General features: G+C 39.8%; 1 protein-coding gene and 1 long non-coding RNA gene across 2 annotated transcripts in view; one reads left to right on the forward strand and one right to left on the reverse strand.

Moving 5' to 3' along the window:
• Positions 1-1,492: 1,492 nt before the first annotated feature.
• On the reverse strand, positions 1,493-5,365 carry SLITRK2 (SLIT and NTRK like family member 2). The gene is made up of 2 exons (XM_089684960.1): positions 4,913-5,365; positions 1,493-4,704 (listed from the first exon to the last, which is right to left on the reverse strand). Exon 2 carries the CDS (start codon positions 4,659-4,661, stop codon positions 2,118-2,120), a length of 2,544 nt encoding a protein of 847 aa, XP_089541086.1. The 5' UTR covers positions 4,662-4,704; positions 4,913-5,365; the 3' UTR covers positions 1,493-2,117.
• Positions 5,240-25,366, forward strand: part of LOC149456513 (uncharacterized) — a 79,436-nt gene continuing 59,309 nt past the window's right edge. Inside the window, exon 1 of the long non-coding RNA XR_016313870.1 lies at positions 5,240-5,411. This is a non-coding gene — a long non-coding RNA (uncharacterized LOC149456513). The remainder of the gene's footprint in view (positions 5,412-25,366) is intronic.

The raw sequence follows: 25,366 nt of genomic DNA on the forward strand, positions 1-25,366 counted from the left end.
GTGTGCGCAGTGTGTATGCAGGTGTGTGGGATGTGTATGTGTGCTTTCTATACATCTGTGTGTATGTACTTGTGTGTGGCATGTATGTGTATGTGTGTGTGCATGCGTGTGGTGTTTATATACATGTATATATGTACATGTTGTGTGTGGTGTGTATGCATGTTTGTGGGGTGTGTATGCATGGATTGTATTCAACTGTGTGTGTATAGGCTTGTGTGTGGCATGTTGGTGTATGTGTGCTTGCAAATGTGGTGTGTATGTGTGTGGCATATATTTAATTGCATGTTTTTGTGTGTGTGTGTGTGTGTGTGTATGTGTGTGCATTTTGTGTGTATTCATGTGTGTGGGGTGTGTATGTGTGGTGTGTATGCATCTGTGTGTGCTTGTGTGTGTGGCATGTGTGTGTGCATGTGTGGTGTGTATGTCATTCCATGTTGTGTTTCTGTGTGTGTGCTGCGTGTGTGGTATATGTTTTTAAAGTCAGATTTGATGATAAAACTCTATTATAGATTGCTACCCAGAAATGTATTTTCAGCTTACTCAGTCACCATGATTTAAAGAGAGATCTATCTAACTGTGGTATGCAAGCTTTCCTTTTGAATCAATTTAGGCAGCAATTAAACCTACTTAAATGCACATCCTCAGAATAACTTTTAATATGTTAGAATTTCTAGAAACGCTTAAAAACAGTCAGCAGTGCCCACTTCAGTCTCTGCATGATAATAACGGATTATTATGTGCAGTAACCTATTTATGAAAAGGAAACACTGTGCTTCTTTCAGAGTCCATCAATTGCTTTAGTAAAGATTTGAAAAGCATGCCCTACTTTATATGCAGATCACCATCCCAGTTGCATAAGGATTTACAAAAGACAAAAACAAAACTGTTTTTGTTTTAAATAATGGGTGTTTGTTTAATTTGCACAATTATGCCTGCATAGGAAATGTTTACTGGCTACTTAGGATGTAGATATTGCACTTTGATCATTTTAATTGTGTCGTGATTTGCCTCAACTATACATATACTGTAATTGATACTGTAGGAGTTCTGTGCAGCTATCTAGAGCATACTCACAGCAAATGTGGTATAAATTCTAATAACAGCAGACCTAATTGGCAATTTTCTTTAACATATTGAAAATACTATAGTATTGCAAGCTTTCAAAACCCAGAGTATTACCATGTGTGCAAAACTGCATCAAAATCCAAATGCACGTTGCAATCAATAAAATTATTTAACGCTAATAGACAAAAATTGTATTTCAGTTATTTAACTCTGTTTTAATTAGGAAAATAGTCTTAAAACAATTAACATCAGTAGAGCTGAAATGAAAACTAAGCAATGGAACTGATATATATATATATATCTATATATATATATAGATATATATATATATATATATAATATTATATATATCTCCTTTCAAAGAAGCATTTCATTTCTATATTTCTACGATCCTATAGTTTTGCATCTACATATTTAGGAAGAGATATACAATTTAAACATGTCTTTATTGTTTATTTTCCTGCCCTGTAAAAGCAATACTTTTTTATCAATGCAATGTAAAATACAAAAGTGACCTCTCATATTTTGGGGGATATATATATATATATATAATATATTTTTCTCTTTCAGAAATACTGCACATTAAAATATATCCATGGTATAAAAGCTAAAAGCAAAATTTAGGTTATTTAAAGTGCAAAGGCACTTTAACTCAAACAAGTGACGCCCAGTGGCTGCAGTTGGTAATTGATTTAAAACAGTATGTTATTTACATAGAAAAGTTCAGTTCACTGAGATCTTTGGAGATCTTCTACTGTTTAGAACATTAGATCAAATTCACTCTTATTTAAACAAAAATTTGAAAGGAAAGATAAAAACAATGGTAATAAAAGCAAACATTCATTTAAAGGAGACTGCTTCTAAAAGTAAAATAAAGAAATAATTTAAAAAGAAAAAACAACAAAAGAAATATGAGATACATTGTACCCAAAACCGATGGTAATGCAATGTATCTGTACCTGTGTAGCATAAAAAAGGCATACAGTGTATGCACAATTGCTTCTGACACTTCATATAACCAGTAAGCTTGTAGCAATGTTGAGAAATGTTGCCTACAGCTGACTTATTGCAGTTTGCTTTTCCAGAACCTCAAGGTAATCTGGCTCTGACTGCATTTTTCCTTGAAGAAAAAGATGCTCCTGTTTAGATTGTTCAGCAAAATATTTTCTGGGGGTGCCATATAAAACAGTTTTATTAATCCTGTCCTGATTTTGACGCCTCGACTCATATGCTGGCATGAGCTGCCTTTTGGGCAGGGTGCAAAAGTTATAATGAACTACTCCTCCACTGGGCAGCTCCTTTACCCTCTCTGCAATGTTCTGGTACAAAAGTTCTGGCTCTGCTGGGGTGGAGGACTTTTCCAGCAGTTCAGTTGTGCTTATTGTATATGCAGTTGGATCTTCCTTTTTATGTTCCAGTTTACTATAACTAAACTCTTGTAGGTTTCTGTAATAAGCAACAGGATCTCCTTCTTTTTGCATGTAGATCGGATTTTGGCACATTTGCCCAACAGGTGGTGGTATGTAGTTGTACACATGAGCCTCAGTTTTGTCATTGGAACTGGGATTATATGAACTATACTGGAGCTGAAAAGAACTGAGATCTAAATTGTTTGCACTGCTGCCTGAAACACTCTGTACCCCTTTCCGTCTTTTGAGTACAAAGACAAAAAGCCCAGCCCCAAAGCACACGGACAGGATAAAAACGACTAGCAATCCCAAAATTAACACTGACAGTGGAACCTCAGTATGCAATTCAGGGTAGGGGCTTGGTGATACACTGTAAGGATGTGGTGTGTGGGATTTATGATTGAAAGATAACATGGTGGCATCAGCTAAATGTGGGTTTTCTGGACAGATTGTCTCCTTGGGCATAATCCTTAAATGCTCCCCAGCATGTTTCAGTGGGGATTCACAGGTTACTTCCTGGACAACCACAGTTGAACTAGATTGTTCAATCCAGTTCTTAAGACCTAAAATATCACAGGTGCAATCCCAAGGGTTTTCCTGGAGATCTATTTGGATGAAGGCCGTGAGCTGATCAAGAACTCCTTTTACAGGCAAATAAGAGAAGTGATTGTTTCTTAAATTTAGCCTTGTCAAGGCAGTGCCTCCAAATACATTATCAGGCAGTGATCTCAGCAAATTGTTGTTTAGGAACAAGAGCTGAAGATTGCTCAGAGCATCAAATGTACGTGGGTAAATGTCCTTAATTACATTGTACTCTAAATAAAGATATTGCAAACTAAACAAACCATCAAACATAGAGGGGAAGAGTACTTCAAGGTAGTTGCCATTAAGGTAAAGTCTACGTAAACTTGTGAGGTTGGAAAAGGCACCTTCCTGTATAACTGCAATTCGGTTATTTCCTAGATGTAACAAATCCAGGGAGCTAAATTCAAGAAGATCGGTTTTATAAACAGTTTGCAAATAATTGCCTGTCAGGTACAATTTCCTTGGGCTACTGGGCTTAGGTTGAAGATCCGATATGTTGCCGATTTTTCTCTCTTGACAATTAACATTTAAGCCACTGTCAGAGGTCTGTGAGGTACAAACACAAGTTTCAGGACAACTTAGAGGAACTGGAGACTTGGTTTGATAAACCATGATAGGCCCAAAGATTTGCCTATCTTTGGACACAGTTACTCTAGGAGTGGGTCTGTTTCTAGTTTTTGGAGGTCTGCTGGCCTTGGGGGGTCTGGTTGGGGTTACTGCAGGGTTAAATGTTGGAGGCATCCTTTGTACACGAGTATCAGGAAAAGCTGGGTGAACAGACCTTTGATTTGTATCACTGGCACTTTTCCTAGGGCACAGATCTTGTCTTGTAAGCTGAGTGACATCTTTTCCATGAAGTCTAAAGGGGGTCTCACAGACAATTTCCCCTACGAACACTGTAATGGTATCTAGCCATGCTTTCAGTGGAATCAAATCGCAAGTACAATTCCAAGGGTTCTCCTCCAGTTGAATCTCCATGATCCCACCAATGTGCTCAAGGACACCAGCAAAGGGCAGCATTTTAAGTCTATTGCCTCTTAGATCCAAGTGGGTTAAAAGTACAAAGCGAAAGACGTTGTTTGGTAGAGAAAGCAGAAGATTGTCATTCAGTATCAAGACTTTTAATTTATTCAGTTTGCTGAAAGCCCCAGCTTCAATGACACTGATGAAATTGTAATCTGCTTGGAGATATTCAAGACTCTCAAGGCCCTGGAAAGTTTCTTCTTTTAATACTTCTAATTTGTTATTATTTAGATGCAATCTTTTCAGTGTCTTTAGCCCGTTGAAAGCTCCAGTCCTGATCTCTTGCAGCTCGTTGTTGCCTAGATGTAGAGTCACCGCATTGGAGTAATTGACAAACTCGTTCGGGTACAGCCTGCTTAGTAAGTTGCCATTAAGGAAAAGCTGGTAGATTCTAGACTGTGGTGGAAGCAGTAAACTGACACTGGTAAAGCCTTTGTTTTCACAATTGATATTTAGCACATTTTCCTTTTCCTCGCACAAACAACGAATCTTGCATATGTCTTTGGCAGTTTTACGACTCTCTGTCTTTAAGATCGCAGTCACTGATATAACACTCAGCAACAAAATGCTGTTCAGCATCTTTATATCCCACAGATCCAAGATCTGGTACCTACGTTAAAACCTTGAAAATAAAAGAAAAGGAAACACATTTGCAAATGCAATATAGCTAGAAATCCCAATATATGCAGAGGATGCTTAAATAAATCGTATTAATTGAGTAGGGCATTGCAAACTCCCCCATGCCCTTATTCTCAGGCAGATCCCTAATGTTGTACTGTATTTCCCAGTATAGCACAGAAAATATATAGAGATGTGAACTGTGTACTCACGCATCAGGAAAGCATGAGGTTGTTCTTCTTTGCAGGTCCGATGCAGGTTTGCATATCAAAGCAGAGAAATCAAGCTCTTCTCATTTGTCCTCATCCATGATCTCTGGGGAGATGTGGGAAGAAGTTATCAGAGTGGGAGTCTGCAGTGACTGGCAGTAGTTCTCACCGTGGCTTGCTTTCCCTTCTCTGCTTTGCTATAAGTGGGGCTTCTGTAGACCCTTCTGTTCTGCAAGCTCCCTCAGACTGAGAGGGGGATGACGTCACGCTCTAGAAATTTGTTGCTGGGGGAGCACTGCAAACACGTTGTGCCTGTCTATTGTACTCTCTTGTAAAGCTCAAATGTGATCTGTCCCTTTCATTATAGGAAAGGGAGTGTGAAACTCATTGTGATCCTTGGATTTGGTCTGTCTGAAGAGGACAGTGGATGCACAACCCCCTCCCTCTCCCTCAAATACTCCTGAGCATCACTTATAAGCTGCACTACATTCAGGAAAATGCTGTGAGTTTTCTTTTATTTTCATCCCCCCTTATGCACAGATGCATACAAGCAATTGCTGTGTGTGTCACCTGCTCTGGCATGTCTGGTATGTACATCTGTGCAGCATGTGCATTGGAAATCTTTGTAATCAGGAGCGATATGCATGTCTGTATTAATTACTGTGCATGTTTGACCTGCTAAAACTAATGTACATAGTAGCTGATTCTATCTAACTGCTTGCGTGTTGACTGCTAAATGCTGACACAAGATCATTTGCAATTCCACCGCTGTCAGATGCTTAACTGTTTAGAAAGGGATAAAGGCCCCTAGATGCTTTTCTGGGATTTGCATGCTGAAACCCAGAGATAAAAGAGTTAATGTGCCCCTGCATTCCCAGACTCATGTGGATGGGCTGTGGATGCCCAAGTGACCTTTGGCAAGTTGTAATGAGAAGGGGCAGGGAAAAGACAGGATTTGATGGACAGCTTTTCATCCTCAAACACGATTTTGTCCTCTAATGGGACCACTGGGATGACTTGAGAGTTAGGTCCTGTAGTCTAGATGTAATTATATGTGGGCCATATAAAATCATCTCTGTGTTGAACTGTAGAATATTTGGATCATTATTACAGCAATTACTCTGTATGGTGTCAGTGGTACATTTTAACCTATTTGTGCCGAGAAGCTCATTAACTCTTGTTGGCAAAGATTCATAAACCCTGGCTGGGGAGCTATGTGTAACTCTTTGCTTGCCAGAGCAAGTGGGAGGAGATAATTGCTTATGCTATTATTTTTTTTAAAGACCTGTGATCCATAGCATCCACATTTTGGTTTATGGTAGTCCGATCAGTAAAAGTTGTTGTATAAAGGAGTGATAGGGTTAACTGCAATTTGCTTTTTTAAATTGCTTTTATAAATTAGACTAGTGAATTGAGACCCATGCTTTTTTTTTTTTTAATTGAAATACATCATGATATTAAAAAGCCCAGAACAATGATTCAGGTATAATTAGTCTGGCTGCAAAAGAAAAAAAAAAGCTGGCATCTCATTGTTGCTATGGGTTACTGCCCCATCACTGCCTTTTTGGTAAATCAATCCTTGGTGCACTTACAAAGAATCTGTAGCTTTTTTGCAAAACTAGTTTGTGCAGTTATGCAGTATTTAAGAATAATACAATATACTGTATATTTCTTAAATAACTGGCATTTTGCATGAAGTGGTTAATAAGTAGAATACGGTGATAGAAAAACCCAGGACAGCACAAGACTGTTAAAAAAAAAAGAATAAGCAGATTTCAGGCGTCAAGAGCAAGTGCAGATAGCAAGGGTTGTCTTAGGGATTATGAAAGCAAGCATTATTTATAAGAGAAGCAAAGAATGCAGGTTTCTTGATGCTGGCACCATTGCACAAATCGTTGCTGCATCAATGTAACTTTGCCTGAGACTTAACTCTGGGCTCTCTGTCTCTCTCTCTCTCCTTCTCGACTGCTTTCACACAAAGTAGTGATCACTGAACTGATTGTTTCTTGGCCGGATGGACTGTGGGTGGTGGAGAGAAATACAGGATGACATTTGAAGAGGGGTTGTTTGGCATCAGCAGTGGAGAGAATTTTACCCTTTGTATGAGATCCTGCGTTTGTGTGGTATATGTTTATCAGGTGCACAAGGGACACACAGAGGCATATGCCTGTAAGTTCTTAATGCACTAATCAAGTAAGGTATGCTATTGGGTTAAATGACATTGTGTGTATTTGCTACTTTAATTTCCGCAGTACATACCAGAAATGCTAGGACTTTATTCCTTAGTACAGGCCTACTATTACTAGTTTTGTTTTTTTTTAAAAGCAGACATAAGTAAATAATTGTGCATGAATTTTTCCTTCAAAATTGAATTCACAACAGCTGATTAAAAAATAAACCAGAGGAAAGGTACAGAAAGGACAAAACACTAGGACCATAACCTTCCCAGACGTTCTCTAAGGGCTTAACTTGCCCTTCCGCTCTAACTCTATTTTAGGATGACCACCAAGGGAATATTTCCATCCAATGTCATGAGAATACCCAGAAATGCTTAGATAAGCATCCCTATAGATTTCACCACTATGCACACCATGCATTGATCCACCTAGTTCCCTGCTGCCTATTCAGCTACTGCCTCAGAGATTATGTTCCCGGTGTTTTATGGGGCCAGTTGAATTGCTAGCGCTGGCAGAAGCCTACATGTTAAAGCAGAACTCCAGCAAAAAATACCAAAAGAAAAATCTATACCCCGTTAAAAGATAAAAAACACACAGCTTTTGCTGCAATATTCACCTTCAATCCAGAGATTTCCACTGCAGAACTTTTTTTCTGCCACTAGAAGTTCTCAGTTTAAAGTTCAGCATCATTCAGCTCTGATGTTGTTCCAGACCCACCCCCAGACTGTGAATGGGCAGTGAAAGGAGAAGAAGCCCATTGATGAGCTCAACTCTCTGTTACTCTGTTCTCTCCTTCTATCAGCATGCTTTTTGTCAGCAGATGAACATATTGGCTCCTTGTGCATCTTGTCCCTCTCACACTTCAGCCAACACTGTACAATGTCTTAAATGTAATATATTTAATGTTGCAGTAATGATACATTTCTTTGTGTCTTCTATATCTGCCCAATGCCTAGCTTTAAAGTTGTTGTAAAAGATGAAAGTTTTTTAACTCCATGCATTCTGTACATGAAGGTAAAAAAACTTATGTGTGTTGCTCCCCCCACCCCTAATACTTACCTTAACCCCCTCTTGTAAATGGGAGCCTTTTCTGTCCCGGGTCTCTCTCTCCTCATTGGCTGAGACACAGTAGCAGGACTGATTGACTCCCACTGCTGTCATTTGCAGTCAATCAGGAGAGAGCGGAGGGGGGGCTGAGCCGTGTTCTGTGTGTCTCATAGACACACAGAGCTGACCCGGGTGTGAGCATGTACCAGTGCCCAAGCACGTGGCTTACTATGGGGACACTGGGCAGGGGGAGGGGCCAGAACTCCGGAGGGGGACCCAAGAAGAGGAGGATCAGGAATGCTCTGCACAGAACAAGTAAGTATGACATGTTTGTTTTTTTAAAAAAATTGAGCTTTTAATATCACTTTAAGATGTCAAGTAAGATAGTGACAGATGAGAGGAAACTGAATAATACAATTCTCTCTATTGCCTAATGCCAACAATTGATTGGCAGACAAATTTGTATGTGTCAGCATTTTTTTACCACCATGGTCAGATCTGGGGAATTTAGCACTGGTGATGCTTTTTTTTTTAGCTGTAGTCCTGCCATGTGACATACCAATCTGCGCCTTCGACAAGGAACAGTGCAGTTCTTACCCTTGGCACCCAATATGGTGTTAACCTTTCTTTTAATCAGGACAGAAAATAGCAGCTGGAAACTGGCGGGCTGCTGTGGACATCACCTCTCTTCTGTTTGATCTAGTTTTTAGAAAGCACAATCCAAATGAGAAGAAAAAGCACAACCAAAGTATTGCTCAGAGCTGACAGATTTTTACAACTCCCCCTTCTTCTCTGCTTGGACCTGAAGCACATTTTGTACCAGGCATTCAGTGGCAGATAAAATAAGATGAAGAGGGGGAGTTACAAATGTGATTCCCACAAGAATTACATCTGTTTCCGTCCACCAATTATTTCTAAGTGGGTGTTCTCAGCAGCTAGGATGTAGTGATGTGTGACCTGTCTCTGGATTAGCAGGTGGGATGAAATAGTCAAACTGGCATTTAAATTGATGTCCGGTGAATTTGATGTGTTCTAGAAATTCAGCAGGAAAGGCAGATTTGTGTGCTGGAGACCACAGCCCCCTCACTGATTCTGCGGGTCCCTGTCAGAGAATGCTGCTATTGAATCACAGGAAGCTGCACTCCGTGATCACGCTTCAGCTGCTTGACTGAAATCCTAGAGTGCTTTTCTTTTTTCTAAACCAAGAGCTCTTGGGGTTTTGCACAGCAAAACTGTCACCTATCACTTGCCCAGCCACTTCTCTGAAAAGAAACAATTGTGCATTGTCTGGACAAATTACCTTTGATTTTTATTTATTTGATTTTACCCAAAAATCTTAATTGGCCTATGTGTCACCGTTACTTGTTGTGCGATGTTGTCAACGTCATATTTAGCGTACAGCTTTGTGGATTCTCCCTCTTGTGGTTGTATAGTATCTCAGACAGGGCAATCAACATCATTCTTAAAATGTTTTGCAAGTAATTGCACAGGACTTCTAGAGGTGTCATGTTTTAGACCACTGAATTTACAGGTTGGTTGCTATAGGTTACTGCATTTTGATCATCATCATTTCTATGTGCAATGTCTTTCAAATACCCACTCTAGAGTGACGGCTACAGTACTGTTGTCCAGTTCTGGGAAGGTGTCTATTGACATCCTCCCAGAAATGCACACCTGCTGCGGCACGCTTCTGGCATGCTCTGGGATTGCTGTGTCCTTCAGACACAGCTGATCACAGAGAGAGGCAAAGGGCCAATTACAGTGGGCCATTACCACATGCTCAGATGTGTCCAATCACAGCTGCGCACAATGTAAACACACATGTCAGTTATCGTTTTTTCCTTTCCTCGTACTGTCACAGAGTGAGGAGAGGAAAGGCACTAACCGGCAAGTGTGAAAGGGGACATCTACACTGATAATCACGGCACTGATGATGATCAGTGCAGCTCCAACAGTGCCGCTTATGAATGCCAATGAGTGCCCATCAGTGCCACCTATTAGTGCCCATCAGTGCCACACAGCCTCATCAGTGCAGCCTATCAGTGCTGCCTCATTAGTGCCCATCAGTGCAGCCTGTCAATGCTTTTCAGTGCTGCCTCATCAGTGCCATCTCATCAGTGGAGCCTATCAGTGCGCATCAGTGCTGCCTATCAGTGCCCATCAATTTAGCCTCATCAGCGCACATCAGTAAAGGAGAAAAATTACCTGTTTGCAAAATTTCATAATGGAAACTAATTTTATAACGGAAACTACAGTTTTTAAATATGTGGTCTTTTTTCATTTGTTTAGCAAAAAATAAAAACCCCAGTGGTGATTAAATACCACCTAAAGAAATCTCTATTTGTGTGAAAAAATTATTAAAAACTGTATATTAGTACAGTGTTGCATGGCCAAGCAATTGCCATTCAAAGTGCGACAGCGCTGAAAATTGGCCTGAGCAGGAAGGGGTAACAGTACCCAGTAGGTAAGTGGATATACAGTCAGGTCCATAAATATTGGGACGTCGACATAATTCTAACATTTTTGGCTCTATACACCTCCACAATGGATTTGAAATTAAACAAACAAGATGTGTTTTAACTGCAGACTGTCGGCTTTAATTTGAGGGTATTTACATCCAAATCAGGTGAACAGTGTAGAAATTACAACAGTTTGTATATGTGCCTCCCACTTGTTAAGGGACCAAAAGTAATGGGGCAATTGGCTTCTCAGCTGTTCCATGGCCAGGTGTGTGTTATTCCCTCATTATCCCAATTACAATGAGCAGATAAAAGGTCCAGAGTTCATTTCAAGTGTGCTATTTGCATTTGGAATCTGTTGCTGTCAACTCTCAAGATGAGATCCAAAGAGCTGTCACTATCAGTGAAGCAAGCCATCATTAGGCTGAAAAAACAAAACAAACCCATCAGAGAGATAGCAAAAACATTAGGTGTGGCCAAAACAACTGTTTGGAACATTCTTAAAAAGAAGGAATGCACCGGTGAGCTCAGCAACACCAAAAGACCCAGAAGACCACGGAAAACAACTGTGGTGGATGACCAAAGAATTCTTTCCCTGGTGAAGAAAACACCCTTCACAACAGTTGGTCAGATCAAGAACACTCTCCAAGAGGTAGGTGTATGTGTGTCAAAGTCAACAATCAAGAGAAGAGTTCACCAGAGTGAATACAGAGGGTTCACCACAAGATGTAAACCATTGGTGAGCCTCAAAAACAGGAAGGCCAGATTAGAGTTTGCCAAACAACATCTAAAAAAGCCTTCACAGTTCTGGAACAACATCCTATGGACAGATGAGACCAAGATCAACTTGTACCAGAGTGATGGGAAGAGAATAGTATGGAGAAGGAAAGGAACTGCTCATGATCCTAAGCATACCACCTCATCAGTGAAGCATGGTGGTGGTAGTGTCATGGTGTCAGGGAACGCGGCGTCCTGTCGGCCAGCGCACGCGCACTGGTGACGGCTCACGCCGGGACACAAGCATCAGGTCCTGGCGAGTCGCAAATGACAGGACGCCGCGCATGCGCAGTAGGAGCCGTGGGCGCGCCTCGGGCGGCCAATGACAGCCCGAGGGCGCATCCTGGACGGCCAATGACAGTGCAGGGCGCAATATTTAAAGATGCCCTGCACTGTCACTAATCGCCGCAAGGTCTATCTGTGTTCCTGAGTTCCTGTACCTGAGTTATTGACCCTGATTGACCCTGACTACGATGCCTTCTCCTGTGTTTGACCCGGATTGTCCTGACTACGCTGTCTTCTCCTGTGTTTGACCCGGATTGTCCTGACTACTCTGCCTTCTCCCCTCCTGACTCCCGGCTTGTTTGACCTATCTGCGGACTGACTTATCCTGCTGACCCTGCGTGTGACCTGACGATTCTCCGCCTGCCAATTCTGTACCTCGCCTACCCCACGGGACCACTGCTCGTGATCCATCCTGCTAGGTCCTGCTGGCCTCCTCACATCTGGCTCTCCCGGTACCTATACATCCCCGGAGGTTCCCTCTGCCACTGGTGGGCCTGCTCAGAGGTCGTGACCTGGTCCTGGTCTGTTTCAAGTCCATCCCCACCATCAGGGGCCCTGGTGAAAGCACAGACCGGGACTTAGACTCCACGCTTTGGGTAGGTCTGTCAAGTGGGCAGCCAGAGGCACCACCTGGTGGATCATAACACATGGCGTGGGCATGTATGGCTGCCAATGGAACTGGTTCTCTTGTATTTATTGATGATATGACTGCTGACAAAAGCAGCAGGATGAATTCTGAAGTGTTTCAGGCAATATTATCTGCTCATATTCAGCCAAATGCTTCAGAACTCATTGGATGCCGCTTCACAGTGCAGATGGATTGTGACTAGAGATGAGCGAATCGAACTTGGCGAAGTGGAATTCGTTTCGAATATTAGGAAAAATTCGATTCGCATCGAATCCGAATTTTAGCAAACTTCGGATGCACAAATCGAATTTTCCCCGATCAGCCGGCAAAAGTGTCACTGCAGAGAGCTCCGCTATTTCTGACAGTTCTCTGACAGTTCTGACAGTTCATTTACAGCGGTTGAAACATTGTATCTATTTGTTTCCATTTAGGATACAGATGTTTTTATTCGGAAATAAATAGATACAATGTTTCAACTGCTGTAAATGTGAAGGAACTGTCAGAGAACTGTCAGAAATAGCGGAGCTCTCTGCAGATACACCTTTTGCTGTACTGGAATTCTTCTTCTTTTCATTCTTCTTCTTCTTTTCATTCTTCTTCTTCTTCTTCTTTTCATTCTTCTTTTCATTCTTCTTCTTTTCATTCTTCTTCTTCTTCTTTTCATTCTTCTTTTCATTCTTCTTCTTCTTCTTTTCATTCTTCTTCTTCTTTTCATTCTTCTTCTTCTTTTCATTCTTCTTTTCATTCTTCTTCTTCTTCTATTCATTCTTCTTTTCATTCTTCTTCTTCTTCTTTTCATTCTTCTTCTTCTTTTCATTCTTCTTTTCATTCTTCTTCTTCTTTTCATTCTTCTTCTTCTTCTTCTTTTCATTCTTCTTTTCATTCTTCTCATTCTTCTTTTAATTCTTCTTTTCATTCTTCTTCTCATTCTTCTTTTCATTCTTCTTCTTTTCATTCTTCTTCTTCTTTTCATTCTTTTTCTTTTCATTCTTCTCCTTCTTCTTTTCATTCTTCTTTTCATTCTTCTTCTTTTCATTCTTCTTCTTCTTCTTTTCATTCTTCTTTTCATTCTTCTTCTTCTTCTTCTTTTCATTCTTCTTCTTCTTCTTTTCATTCTTCTTCTTCTTTTCATTCTTCTTTTCATTCTTCTTCTTCTTCTTTTCATTCTTCTTCTTCTTCTTTTCATTCTTTTTCTTCTTTTCATTCTTTTCATTCTTCTTCTTCTTCTTTTCATTCTTCTTCTTCTTCCTTTCATGCTTCTTTTCATTCTTCTTCTTCTTCCTTTCATTCTTCTTCTTCTTCTTTTCATTCTTCTTTTCATTCTTCTTCTTCTTCTTTTCATTCTTCTTCTTTTCATTCTTCTTTTCATTCTTCTCATTCTTCTTTTCATTCTTCTTTTCATTCTTCTTCTCATTCTTCTTTTCATTCTTCTTCTCATTCTTCTTCTCATTCTTCTTTTCATTCTTCTTCTTCTTCTTCTTTTCAGTCTTCTTCTTCTTCTTTTCAGTCTTCTTCTTCTTTTCATTCTTCTTTTCATTCTTCTTCTTCTTCTTTTCATTCTTCTTTTCATTCTTCTTCTTCTTTTCATTCTTCTTTTCATTCTTCTTCTTTTCATTCTTCTTCTTCTTCTTCTTTTCATTCTTCTTTTCATTCTTCTTCTTCTTTTCATTCTTCTTCTCATTCTTCTTTTCATTCTTCTCATTCTTCTTTTCATTCTTCTTTTCATTCTTCTTTTCATTCTTCTTCTTCTTCTTTTCATTCTTCTTCTTCTTTTCATTCTTCTTTTCATTCTTCTTTTCATTCTTCTTCTCATTCTTCTTCTCATTCTTCTTCTCATTCTTCTTCTTCTTCGTTTCATTCTTCTTCTTCTTCTTTTCATTCTTCTTTTCATTCTTCTTCTTCTTCTTTTCATTCTTCTTTTCATTCTTCTTCTTCTTCTTTTCATTCTTCTTTTCATTCTTCTCATTCTTCTTTTCATTCTTCTTTTCATTCTTCTTCTCATTCTTCTTCTCATTCTTCTTCTTCTTCTTTTCAGTCTTCTTCTTCTTCTTTTCAGTCTTCTTCTTCTTCTTTTCAGTCTTCTTCTTCTTTTCATTCTTCTTTTCATTCTTCTTCTTCTTCTTTTCATTCTTCTTTTCATTCTTCTTCTTCTTCTTTTCATTCTTCTTTTCATTCTTCTTCTTTTCATTCTTCTTCTTCTTCTTTTCATTCTTCTTTTCATTCTTCTTCTTCTTTTCATTCTTCTTCTTCTTCTCATTCTTCTTTTCATTCTTCTCATTCTTCTTTTCATTCTTCTTTTCATTCTTATTCTTCTTTTCATTCTTCTCATTCTTCTTTTCATTCTTCTTTTCATTCTTCTCATTCTTCTTTTCATTCTTCTTTTCATTCTTCTTCTCATTCTTCTTTTCATTCTTCTTCTTCTTCTTTTCATTCTTCTTCTTCTTTTCATTCTTCTTTTCATTCTTCTCATTCTTCTTTTCATTCTTCTTTTCATTCTTCTTTTCATTCTTCTTCTCATTCTTCTTCTCATTCTTCTTCTTCTTCTTTTCATTCTTCTTCTTCTTCTTTTCATTCTTCTTTTCATTCTTCTTCTTCTTCTTTTCATTCTTCTTCTTCTTCTTTTCATTCTTTTTTTCATTCTTCTTCTTCTTCTTCTTCTTCGTCGTGCCCCGTGACTGCCCAAATGAGTGAAGTGTACGGTGATTCTAAGATCGACGGCACTCATCTGCATGTCATACTGACTGACAGTATTATTTCTCTTCCCCAGCAGACTCCAAGGGCATTTAAATTAAAGGTACAGTGTTCTGCACTAATTTAAAGGCTCTCTGAAGCCTAGAAACCCTTTTAATAACTTAAATTCGCGGCGAATAAATTCGCATCGAATCAAATTTCTCCCGCAAATTCGGCGAATCAGCCGAATCAAATTTTTGAATAATTCGCTCATCTCTAATTGTGACCCAAAGCATACTGCAAAAGCAACCAAAGAGTTTTTTAAGGGAAAGAAGTGGAATGTTATGCAATGGCTAAGTCAATCACCTGACCTGAATCCGATTGAGCATGCATTTCACTTGCTGAAGACAAAACTGAAGGGAAAATGCCCCAAGAACAAGCAGGAACTGAAGACAGTTGCAGTAGAGGCCTGGCAGAGCATCACCAGGGATGAAACCTAGCGTCTGGTGATGTCTATGCATTCCAGACTTCAGGCTGTAATTGACTGCAAAGGATTTGCAACCAAGTATTAAAAAGTGAAAGTTTGATTTATGATCATTATTCTGTCCCATTACTTTTGGTCCCTTAACAAGTGGGAGGCACATATGCAAACTTTTATAATTCCTACACCGTTCACCTGATTTGAATGTAAATACCCTCAAATTAAAGCTGACAGTCTGCAGTTAAAGCACATCTTGTTCGTTTCATTTCAAATCCATTGTGGTGGTGTAAAGAGCCAAAAATGTTAGAATTGTGTCTATGTCCCAATATTTAAGGGCCTGACTGTAGGTAACCAATTTCACTCCAACCCAATGTGGTGCTTGGATAGTTGTGGAAGGCAACAACAGCTTCTTCTGAAACTCAGAGACAATTTCTAACTTTTTATAAAAAATTATAGAGTTTCCACTACTCAGAAGAAATGTATTAGCAAATAATTAGAGGCACATGGCAAACAGTGATGTTCCAAAAACGAAAATAAAAACACTCTCACACCTACCTGTTAATTGTAGTGCACCAAACAACGTAAATCAATAAAGGCTTCAGCACATGAAGTTTCCAACACTATAAATTATAAAATTGTCACTTGAGCCATGCACAAATTTTAATTTATAAATTATGAAAATTAAATGAAAAGGAAACTATGAAATATATATCTGCTTTGTAAACACAAAAAAAAATATGTCTATTTTGTGAGCAAAAAGTTAATATAATAAAGTCCCAAATAAAGACTTTTGTTGTGTTCTTTATGAATTAGCGTACCGACAGGTATGTTTCTCTGCTTTACAGAGAAAGAACATATGTTTTTCTGTTTATTGTTCTCTGGGACACATCTCTCTTTCAATGGCCATTTTCCAACTGTTTGCGCAACCCCCTCAGGATAAATTACTACTCACTAATGCGATCAGGTTCAATGAAAATGTATTGGATAAGCCCTGTCAATTGCAGTGAGGTAAGGTTATTAGCAAAATAAAATGTGATGCCCTAATAAACAAAGAGCACTGCACGATTATGTAATTAGCAACTCTGGTGATGCGTATGAATAGAGATGAGCTCCGGGTTCAGCTGAACCAAGAGTACAACCTGCCTTCAAGCTTTTCACAGTTTGTTGAACAGGATTTTTTCAGTTTGCCCATCCACTCAAACCCAGAGATCCTATAGCTGGAAGTCATACATTTGTGATGGTATTACATCACCTGCTAAGGTACCCTCCCAATGTGGAGAGCACATGTCCTTGTATATTTCAGAAGAGGGGTAATCCCATTGATTCTTTTTGTTTTCTTGTGTGAGGCATCCGTTAATATCCTTACCAAACCCTTATCCAGGCATGCAGTCTGAGGGTCTGTATAGATTTTGAGATGGACCCCGTGCAAAAAAAAAAAAAAGGAATGCAGTCTCCCTAAAAATCTGTACCAGACATTTATCTGGGCATGCAGCCTGGCTGACCAGGAAAAGGAGGTGGCATAAAGGCACCTTATTCCCATGTTGATGCTGATAAGAGTCTCCTTCCCTTGTCTCTGTCCCAGAAGATGTGGGGGGGGTATTGAAATCTGGAAACTCCCATTAAAATAAGGAGTCTATGAATATCCTACCTACTACATGAATAAATATGGAGTACAGAGTATTGTCATTTACCAATCAATAAAAAAAATAATATGAAATGACAACACCCACACCGCAGAAGAAGCCTTTTGTTAGTTACAAAAATGCCTCACAATGTAAATCCAAAGTCAATCACGGCATCCAGGGAGGTAGATCCATTACAAATCATAATGTGACACCCAGGGGCAGACTGACAACTTATGGGGCCCCGGGCAATAGGGGATCATGGGGCCCCTGTGTCCTTGCCCAAACTCAAAAAAGCCTATGAAAAAGGTACCAGGGGCATCTCATGGGGCCCCCTACTGACCCCGGGCCCTCGGGCAGTGCCCAAGTTTCCAAATGGTCAATCCGCCCCTGGTGACACCCCAATTACCCACCAACTCATACACGGTAACCCAAGTCACAGTGATCCCATTATTACTGCTGCTATTCCATTTCAAATGACAACTTCCCAACTGGCCACCTAATGTAAAAACGAAAGCCTGGGTTGGTGGTAGATATCATTGACCAAATATGGCCATGATCATATTTGGTCAAAGACATCACAGGTTTGTAGACATTTAGCAGCTAGCTGGGAAACTGTCATTTGGGATGGGCGTTTGGCATTCACCATGACTGCTGATGGATCTACCTCACTGGAAAGCAAAATTGATGTTGGATTTACATCAAAGGAGAATGGAGGGAATTAACAAAGGGTTGTACAAAAACAAGTTTGTACCGCTCTTCTAAACATAAGAAATTGGAACAGATGCTGCTCCTAATTAACAAAAGATGAGCAGACACCATTGTTAATTGGAAGTGATTGTTTTCTGTGCTGCCTGTTACAGACACGGAAGAACAGAGGACCAGAGAGCTGGCGATGTATGTGCCAATCACCCTACCTGTCCCCACCCCCTGTTCAGCTCAGAGCGAGGAGTTGGCTTGTTCCATGTGATGTGGATTTTTAGGAGGACCCCACATCATATTTTTTTGGATGTTTTAATACATGGAGTTCACCTTTAATCCAATACCAGACCCTTATGAAGTAATCCCCAGGCCCCTTTGTTTACGACCAGAATGAAGTCGGTCAGGATCTATCATTTAGCAGCAATAGTTTTTTTTTCTAAATGTCACTTTAGCAAACCTACATTGTACAGGGGTGTCACTTCATGTGGGATTTGGGGGCTATTTTCAAGGTCTGCAGATTTCATTTTGGATTTGTGAATTATCTCATGAACTGAACCTGGGCCATGTGTTTCATGATTGCTTATGAATATCACCAGATTATAAATACATAGTGTGATACCAGTGTATGAATTATACTGACAACCATGTTTCCTGTTCTTCCGTCAACACCTTGAAAGCCCTAGTCCTACAGGACATGTCACAGCCCAGAAAAATAGGCACAGTCCTCTTGAGTAAATAACACAGAGACAGGACTTTCTAAAGAGAATCAGAAAAGAATGGGTATTTATAAGAACTTCAGTTTCCGCTTTTGAGTTTTTATCACTTATTTCCCAAAGATAGATGTGTGATTTTATCCACTTGTATTCTCCTAAGACAGAAATGGCAGCACAGTTTGTGGCTTTGAGACATCCATGAAAAGTGACCTCTCTCCTACCTGAGCTCAGTCTTGATAACTAACACTCTGCCCAGGTTGCTGAAAGAAGGTAAACACCTGACACTTTTGCACAAGGAAAGAATACAATTTAATAACACTAGAGTAAATTCTGACAGGTAAGGCTGCATTATTATATCAGGAGTGTAGATTCAGATAATTACTTGTTCTGCTTCAGTGACTCAAAAAAATCTTGAAGTTACAGGATCAGCATGACGCCTGGGCAACTAGACAGGGGTCAGTAATGCAACCCTAAAAATTGTTCTTAAAGTGATTCAAAAATTATAATTAAAAAATATATATATTATACCTAACTGCTCTGTGCAGTGGTTTTACCCAGAGCAGCCCTGATCCTCTTCTTTTTGGATCCTGCAGCAGCAGTCCTGGCTCCTGCTCCTTTCCAAGTGACCCCAATAGCAAGCCTCCTGCTATGGAGACATTCAAGCAGGCTTGCTCACAAGCCATGCTCCTGTGAATGGAGATTGTCCATTCATACACAGAGCGCAGCTTTGCCCCGCCCCCACTCTCTCCTCATTGACTCACTGGCTGTGATTGACATCATCAGGAGTCAATGGTTCCTGCTGCTACTTGAGCCAATGAAGAGAAAGAGACCTGGGAGAGCTGCTGCTACAAAAACCCCTCTGTCTTTTTAACCACTTTAACGTAACCCCTTGGCGCCGTCGCCTCCTGGCCCTTTAAGGGTTTCAGAAGCCGGGAGGTGGGGGGGTTTAGGATCATGTGACCGCCGTGACACACCGACACGGCGTTCACATGATCAGAAAAGGTCCCGATCGAAAGAGGAGATCAGGACCTTTCTGTGAGTACCGGACATATGTGCTGGGAGCGTGCAGGGTGCGTGCTCTCAGCACACATATTCTTTTTTAATAGAATGCAAATGTAAGGCCGCTTGGTGTCTAGGCCCAGACACCGGGAGGCTGCACATTTGCGTTCGGCCGGCGTGAAGAGGTTAAATTTGCTTTAAAGTTATTGTCTACTGTACTAACCATCAGCTATATAGCTAGTGTATCTACCTCACCTAATTACTAAACAAGGTAAGGTTTTGCTTAGCTGAGTACTCAGAACACTTCAATACCCTGAGGGGTTTTGACCTAAACATTTAATGTACCAAATGGCCTTGACAGGGTGAATATTGAGGAAAACCTTAAAAACGCATACTCTATATCACAAAAATAGCAAGATATAAAACAAATATATGGCACAGTTTGTATGCCTTTGCATTGTTATCTAAATTCTAACCTAACTGTATAGACAGGGAAAAGAAAGATAAATTACTTTTTTACTCTAATCGCATTACAATATAAAGGGTGTCAGGTGTATGGATAACTGGGCCACATATATAACAAACAATATGCTGCTGGAAACCATAAGAAGCACTTCAGCTAACAAAACTTTGATAACACGTTTTAGTCCAAAATAGTGTCTGTGGTAAAAGTCCTGTAAACAGTTTGTTGCTTTGTGGAGTGATTTGAAATTGTGCCTCTGTGTACTTTCTGACTCTAAACCCAGTGAATTTCTTTCAAGAGTACAAGCTTCTGTATCCTTTATATAAGTTGTTCAGTAATGGATGACATTCATGCAGACCTTTTCTAGGCCACACATTGCATTCCATCTAGGTGGCCCAAGGGTCCAAATTCATGTATGGCAGCAGGAAATTCATTATCACAAGCCCAAACATTTGTCAGCAACTCCTCAGGAGTCATGACACAGATTCCATGTTTTACTCCTCCTTAATGGACTTTAAATGTAAAATGGGTTTCCCACTTACTGAATAAAAGCAACTCAGCCACTAATATTGATTTGTGCAGCAAAGCTCTGTTTATTAACAGTGTAAAACACCATTTAATACATAAACACTAGTTTCTAAGAGATACAAAGGCAAAATGGCTCAACTGCTCAATTTCCATGATGGGAGCCGTCCCATGACAGGTTCAGCTAGTGTCCAAGGCAAGGATGCAGAACTGTACCCCTTCCCCCACTGTTAATGTACGCATTAGAATGGGTTTACTGCTCTGTGTCCATTCTCTGCCCCCTTGCTCCTCTGTGCCCAGGGCAGATGTCCCTCCTGCCCACCCCTCATTCCCAGCCCTGGATGGGAGGGTTTATGCTGGGTTATCTTCCTCTCATTTACAGCAAGGCACATATTAGCTCGTAATGGTTCAGGTCTTATAATATATATGTTAAAAATAATCAGTTTATGTTACAAAGGCACAAGTTCATCTTTATACGCTAATAGACATCACTGTACCTTTGACTCCTTAAATGCCATAAATTGCTCTAAAAATATGCTTCCTCCAAATGAATTGTGAATGTCTACTAGGTACTTTCACCCCCTTCCTGCCCAGGCCAATTTTCAGCTTTCAGCACTGTCACACTTTGACAATTGTGCGGTCATGTAACACTGTACCCCAAAATAATTTTTTGAGACATATAGAGATTTCTTTATGTGGTATTTAATCACCACTTTTTTTTTTTATTGCTAGACAAACAAAAAAGGTCAAAACTTTTTTTTTTCCATAGTTTCTAATATGAAATTTTGCAAACAGGTAACTTTTCTCAAGCCACATCATTCATTCACAGTTCTGGGTTTTAGTTCATAGATCCTCCTGCTCTCAAGTAATTTCCTGCCCATACGAGTGGTACAGGAAGACAGCTATCCCTATAGTCTGCAGGCTCCTTAGAAAAAAAATTATAAATGCACTTTTCTTTTACCTTGAAGAAAATGTGCATTTTTTTTCCAAAATGTGATCTTATCCTTTAAATGGTCTGCATAATAATATGTTAAGGCAAAATTTTCCATAAAAAAACCCCTAAAAGAATAAAACCTGAAAATGTACTGGCATTAATCTAAAAAGGACATTTTTAATTTCATCATATTTATGATTTTACAGTTATGACTTTAAAGCAGCCTCTCAGTCCATAAAGTAGACACTGACCCTGGATAATGCTTGAACAAAGATGGCTTTGTCCTTCCAGAGATAAAAGCAGATGAATGCATTGTCAGTGGGAGTACTGTGATCTATATGCAAGTTAATAAATATCTGGATGATTCTGCACTTTACATGAAATATTTCTAATGATAGATCCACCAAGGACAGTTCATTTTTTTCATAGCAAATATGAAACTAATGATGGCATGGATTAAAAAAAAAATCAACTAGATTCATCCATCAACTCTGTACAGCTCTGGTGAATGAACCCCTGCTGTAGCTGTCAAAATATCCGGACGGTGGTTGCATTCGATTGATGCAATCCTATGGAACTACTATTCAGTCATCAGTTTTCCACCCATCTCCTTCAGTTTTTTTATTCAATTACATGGAAGGGGGTCAATTATTCAATTACATGGAGGGGGGTCAACAGGGCCACCCTGTAAGCAATTTCATCTGATTTCATCTGATTTCTAAGGTACTGGATGAATATCATATAGTGTATGGTCAGATTTAGACCCAGATTTAGTTTTTATGTAGCTGTATTGTAACATTTCAATGTAGGTGCTCATTGGATCCCCAGGTCTTTAAGGACACTAGGAATAATCTTGCTTGTGTGACAATCATTTTCTCTAGGGCTGTGAGTGACGAACACTACACCAAACTTCTCAAGTTCCAAGTGCAAACCTTTAGCATGTATTATATTAAACTCACTGAGCTTTTTTAAGGTCCTTGCCCCTCCTTCTGTTGCTTGCTTTTCAGCATACATCATTTTTTTTTAATAATATTATTTACCATTGCTCTCTCTTGGAACTACTCATCAGAGCTAAAAAATGAACTCCAATAATTTAGCCACTTTGCAAACTGTTCTGGATTTCTAGGGGTTAAGCCCAACAAGGTGCATTCTAACTCATGGACTTATTTTTTACTGAGTGCTGGGAGCATAGCAGTTGTTATACTTTTGCCACTCCAATGCTGGATCTTCTGGCCTCAACTCCTGAAGCTGCAAAGTTGTATGCAGCCACTCTGCCCAGCTGGGTGTGTAAAGGTTCTGCTGTATGAGAGAGCAGTGCCTCTTCTTGCTGAAATCCTGGAATTTAGCTGGAAGTTTCATGCAGAGTATTTTATTGCCATTCCTGTTTCGGTTGACCTGGACCCATGGGCTACCATTTTAGGTACCAGACTTAGTCCTTTCCCTAAAGTGGTTCTAAAGGTATTTTTTTTTTCCTCAATGCATTCTCTGCGTTAAATAAAAACCTTCTCTGTGCAGCTCCCCCCCAGCTCCCCTTACACTTACCTTAGATCGCTCCCGTTACTGTCAATCACAGTCATTGAATGGGGTGGGGCAAATCCATGCTCTGTGTGTCAATGGACATACAGAGTGGGGCTTGGGAATGAGCCCGCATGAATGCCCCCATAGCAAGCGGCTTGTTATGGGGCATTCGGCAGGGTGAGGAGCCAGGAGAACTAGAGGGGGACCTGAAAAGAGGAGGATCAGGGCTTCTCTGTGCAAACCCATTGCACAGAGCAGGTAAGCATGACATGTTTATTATTTAAAAAATAAAAATGTATCCTTTAGAATCACTTTAAAGATCATACCAAGACCAGGGGCGGACTGACCATTTGGAAACTTGGGCACTGTCCGAGGGCCTGGGGTCAGTAGGGGGCCCCATGAGATGCCCCTGGTACCTTTTTCATAGGCTTTTTTGAGTTTGGGCAAGGACACAGGGACCCCATGATCCCCTATTGCCCGGGGGCCCCATGAGTTGTCAGTCTGCCCCTGACCATGACCTTAACCACTTCCCATCCGGCCATTGTATATAAACGGCCAGACGGTGGCAGTGCAGGGTCGGGTGGCCTCCCCACACCCTGCTTGTGCATGCTCCTTGGGAGCGCGCAGCACCACGATCTGGTGCCCACTGTGTCCGGAGACACAGTGGAACACCGATCGTCGGACGGGACCTCTGTACGAGGTCCCGATCATGTGATCACTGATTGGCCAATCAGTGATCACATGCAAAGTAGTAAGCAAGATGTCACTTCTGATATCATTGCTTACTACGTGTGAAATCTGTGAATGATCACAGAGGTCACATGGTACAGGGCTATTCACAACAGCCTTGTACCATGTGACAAGCTGGGACCAATCACAGCTCACTCAGTAGTTCCTAATGGCTGCAAGAATGCAGCTAGAGAGAAGGAGAAATGATTGCTTTTACATACTTTATGGATGTAAAAGCAATCTGTGTAAAAAAAAAAAAAAAAATCTTCATCACCCCCCACAAGTAGTACAGTGTCACCATGGTGACACTGTACGTCTAGGGTGACAGTATGTAAAAAAAAAATAATAAATAAAAAATAATATAAAAAAAATCTAAAATAAAAAATGTTTAAAATTTATAATTTTGGTTATAAACTAATTTGGGTTTTTTTTTTTTTACTAAAAATATAACGGAATAAATTTTGGCCAAGATTTATGATGAAATACTATTTATTTGCAAAATATTATAAGAAAAACACTTTTTTTTTTTAATTTTTGGACTTTTTAATTTACATAGCAAAAAAAAAAAAAAATCCCAGTGGTGAATAAATACCACCAAAATAAAGCTTTATCTGTCTCAAAAAAATGCTAAAAAATTAATATGGGTGCAGTGTTGCATGACCACGCAATTGTCATTCAAAGTGTGATAGCACTGAAAGCTGAAAATTGGCCTGGGCAGGAAGGGGGTAAAAGTGTCCGGACTGGAAGTGGTTAATGAGCAATCAAGAGCTTTGAAGGGAGGCATGATACCCTATTTTCCTCTGCTCTTTCTCTGCTAAATATTACCAAGTGTGGCTACATAAAGTCTTGTTTTACCCAAACAGTGGTCCTATCTATGCAAGAATGTGCCCCAAATCATGTAAAAATATTTCTCTCTGTGGCAGCTAACACTTGTGCCTTTTATAAGGAATTATTATTATTATTATTATACAGTATTTATAAAGCGCCAATAGTTCACTCAGCGCTGTACATTACAAAGGGGGACAGAACATGTGACAGAACAATACCAATACAATGCAAAACATGAGGGGATCGAGGGCCCTGCTCTTTCGAGCTTACAATCTAGAAGCGAGCTTACAATCTAGAAGGATGAACTGGCCTCACTCTTTTCTATGGATGCACAGCTAGTAAAGTATTTAGCATTAACACATGCAGTTTAGTATGAGCAAGTGTATTTGCCAGATGCAGATAACTGATATTTCAACAAGCTACACCATAATATAATCTGAATCTTTTTATTTATGTAGCAAAATGGTTTGCACTCTCCCTTGCAATTCTGCTGCCCTGGGTTTTATTCTCCCAGGGAAAAAATCTGCATAACGTTTGCATGTTTTCTTTGTGCTTCCACTGATTTCCTCCAGGTGCTCTGGTTTATTCCTGTAATTCAAAAAAATATTGGAAGGTTTGTTGGCTTTGACTTAAAATAAGCCAGAATCAGTAAGAATATAAAAAGAAAATAATTGAAGCAGTGAAACACAGCAGCCTTAGTCTTTAGCCATTACCACTTTTAATTCTACAGAATGAATTTAATTTATATTCAGGCAATACCTAGCAGGGTGACATCCTGTGTCCACTGTATAGGCCAGCATGTGATTCATTGACCAGCTGTAGCTGTCTTTATATACTACCATGACACCACAGAGAACTGTAACAGAAACACTGTCACTAAGCAGTTATGCACAGTGTGTT

Source organism: Staurois parvus, unplaced genomic scaffold, assembly GCF_062004578.1.
Source record: "Staurois parvus isolate SC_StPar_1 unplaced genomic scaffold, SC_StPar_1.0 ptg000361l, whole genome shotgun sequence".
Lineage (NCBI taxonomy): Eukaryota > Metazoa > Chordata > Amphibia > Anura > Ranidae > Staurois > Staurois parvus.

Excerpts from the sequence above, each read along its gene's own strand:
- SLITRK2 (XM_089684960.1), bottom strand. The coding sequence starts at position 4,661 with ATGCTGAACAGCATTTTGTTGCTGAGTGTTATATCAGTGACTGCGATC.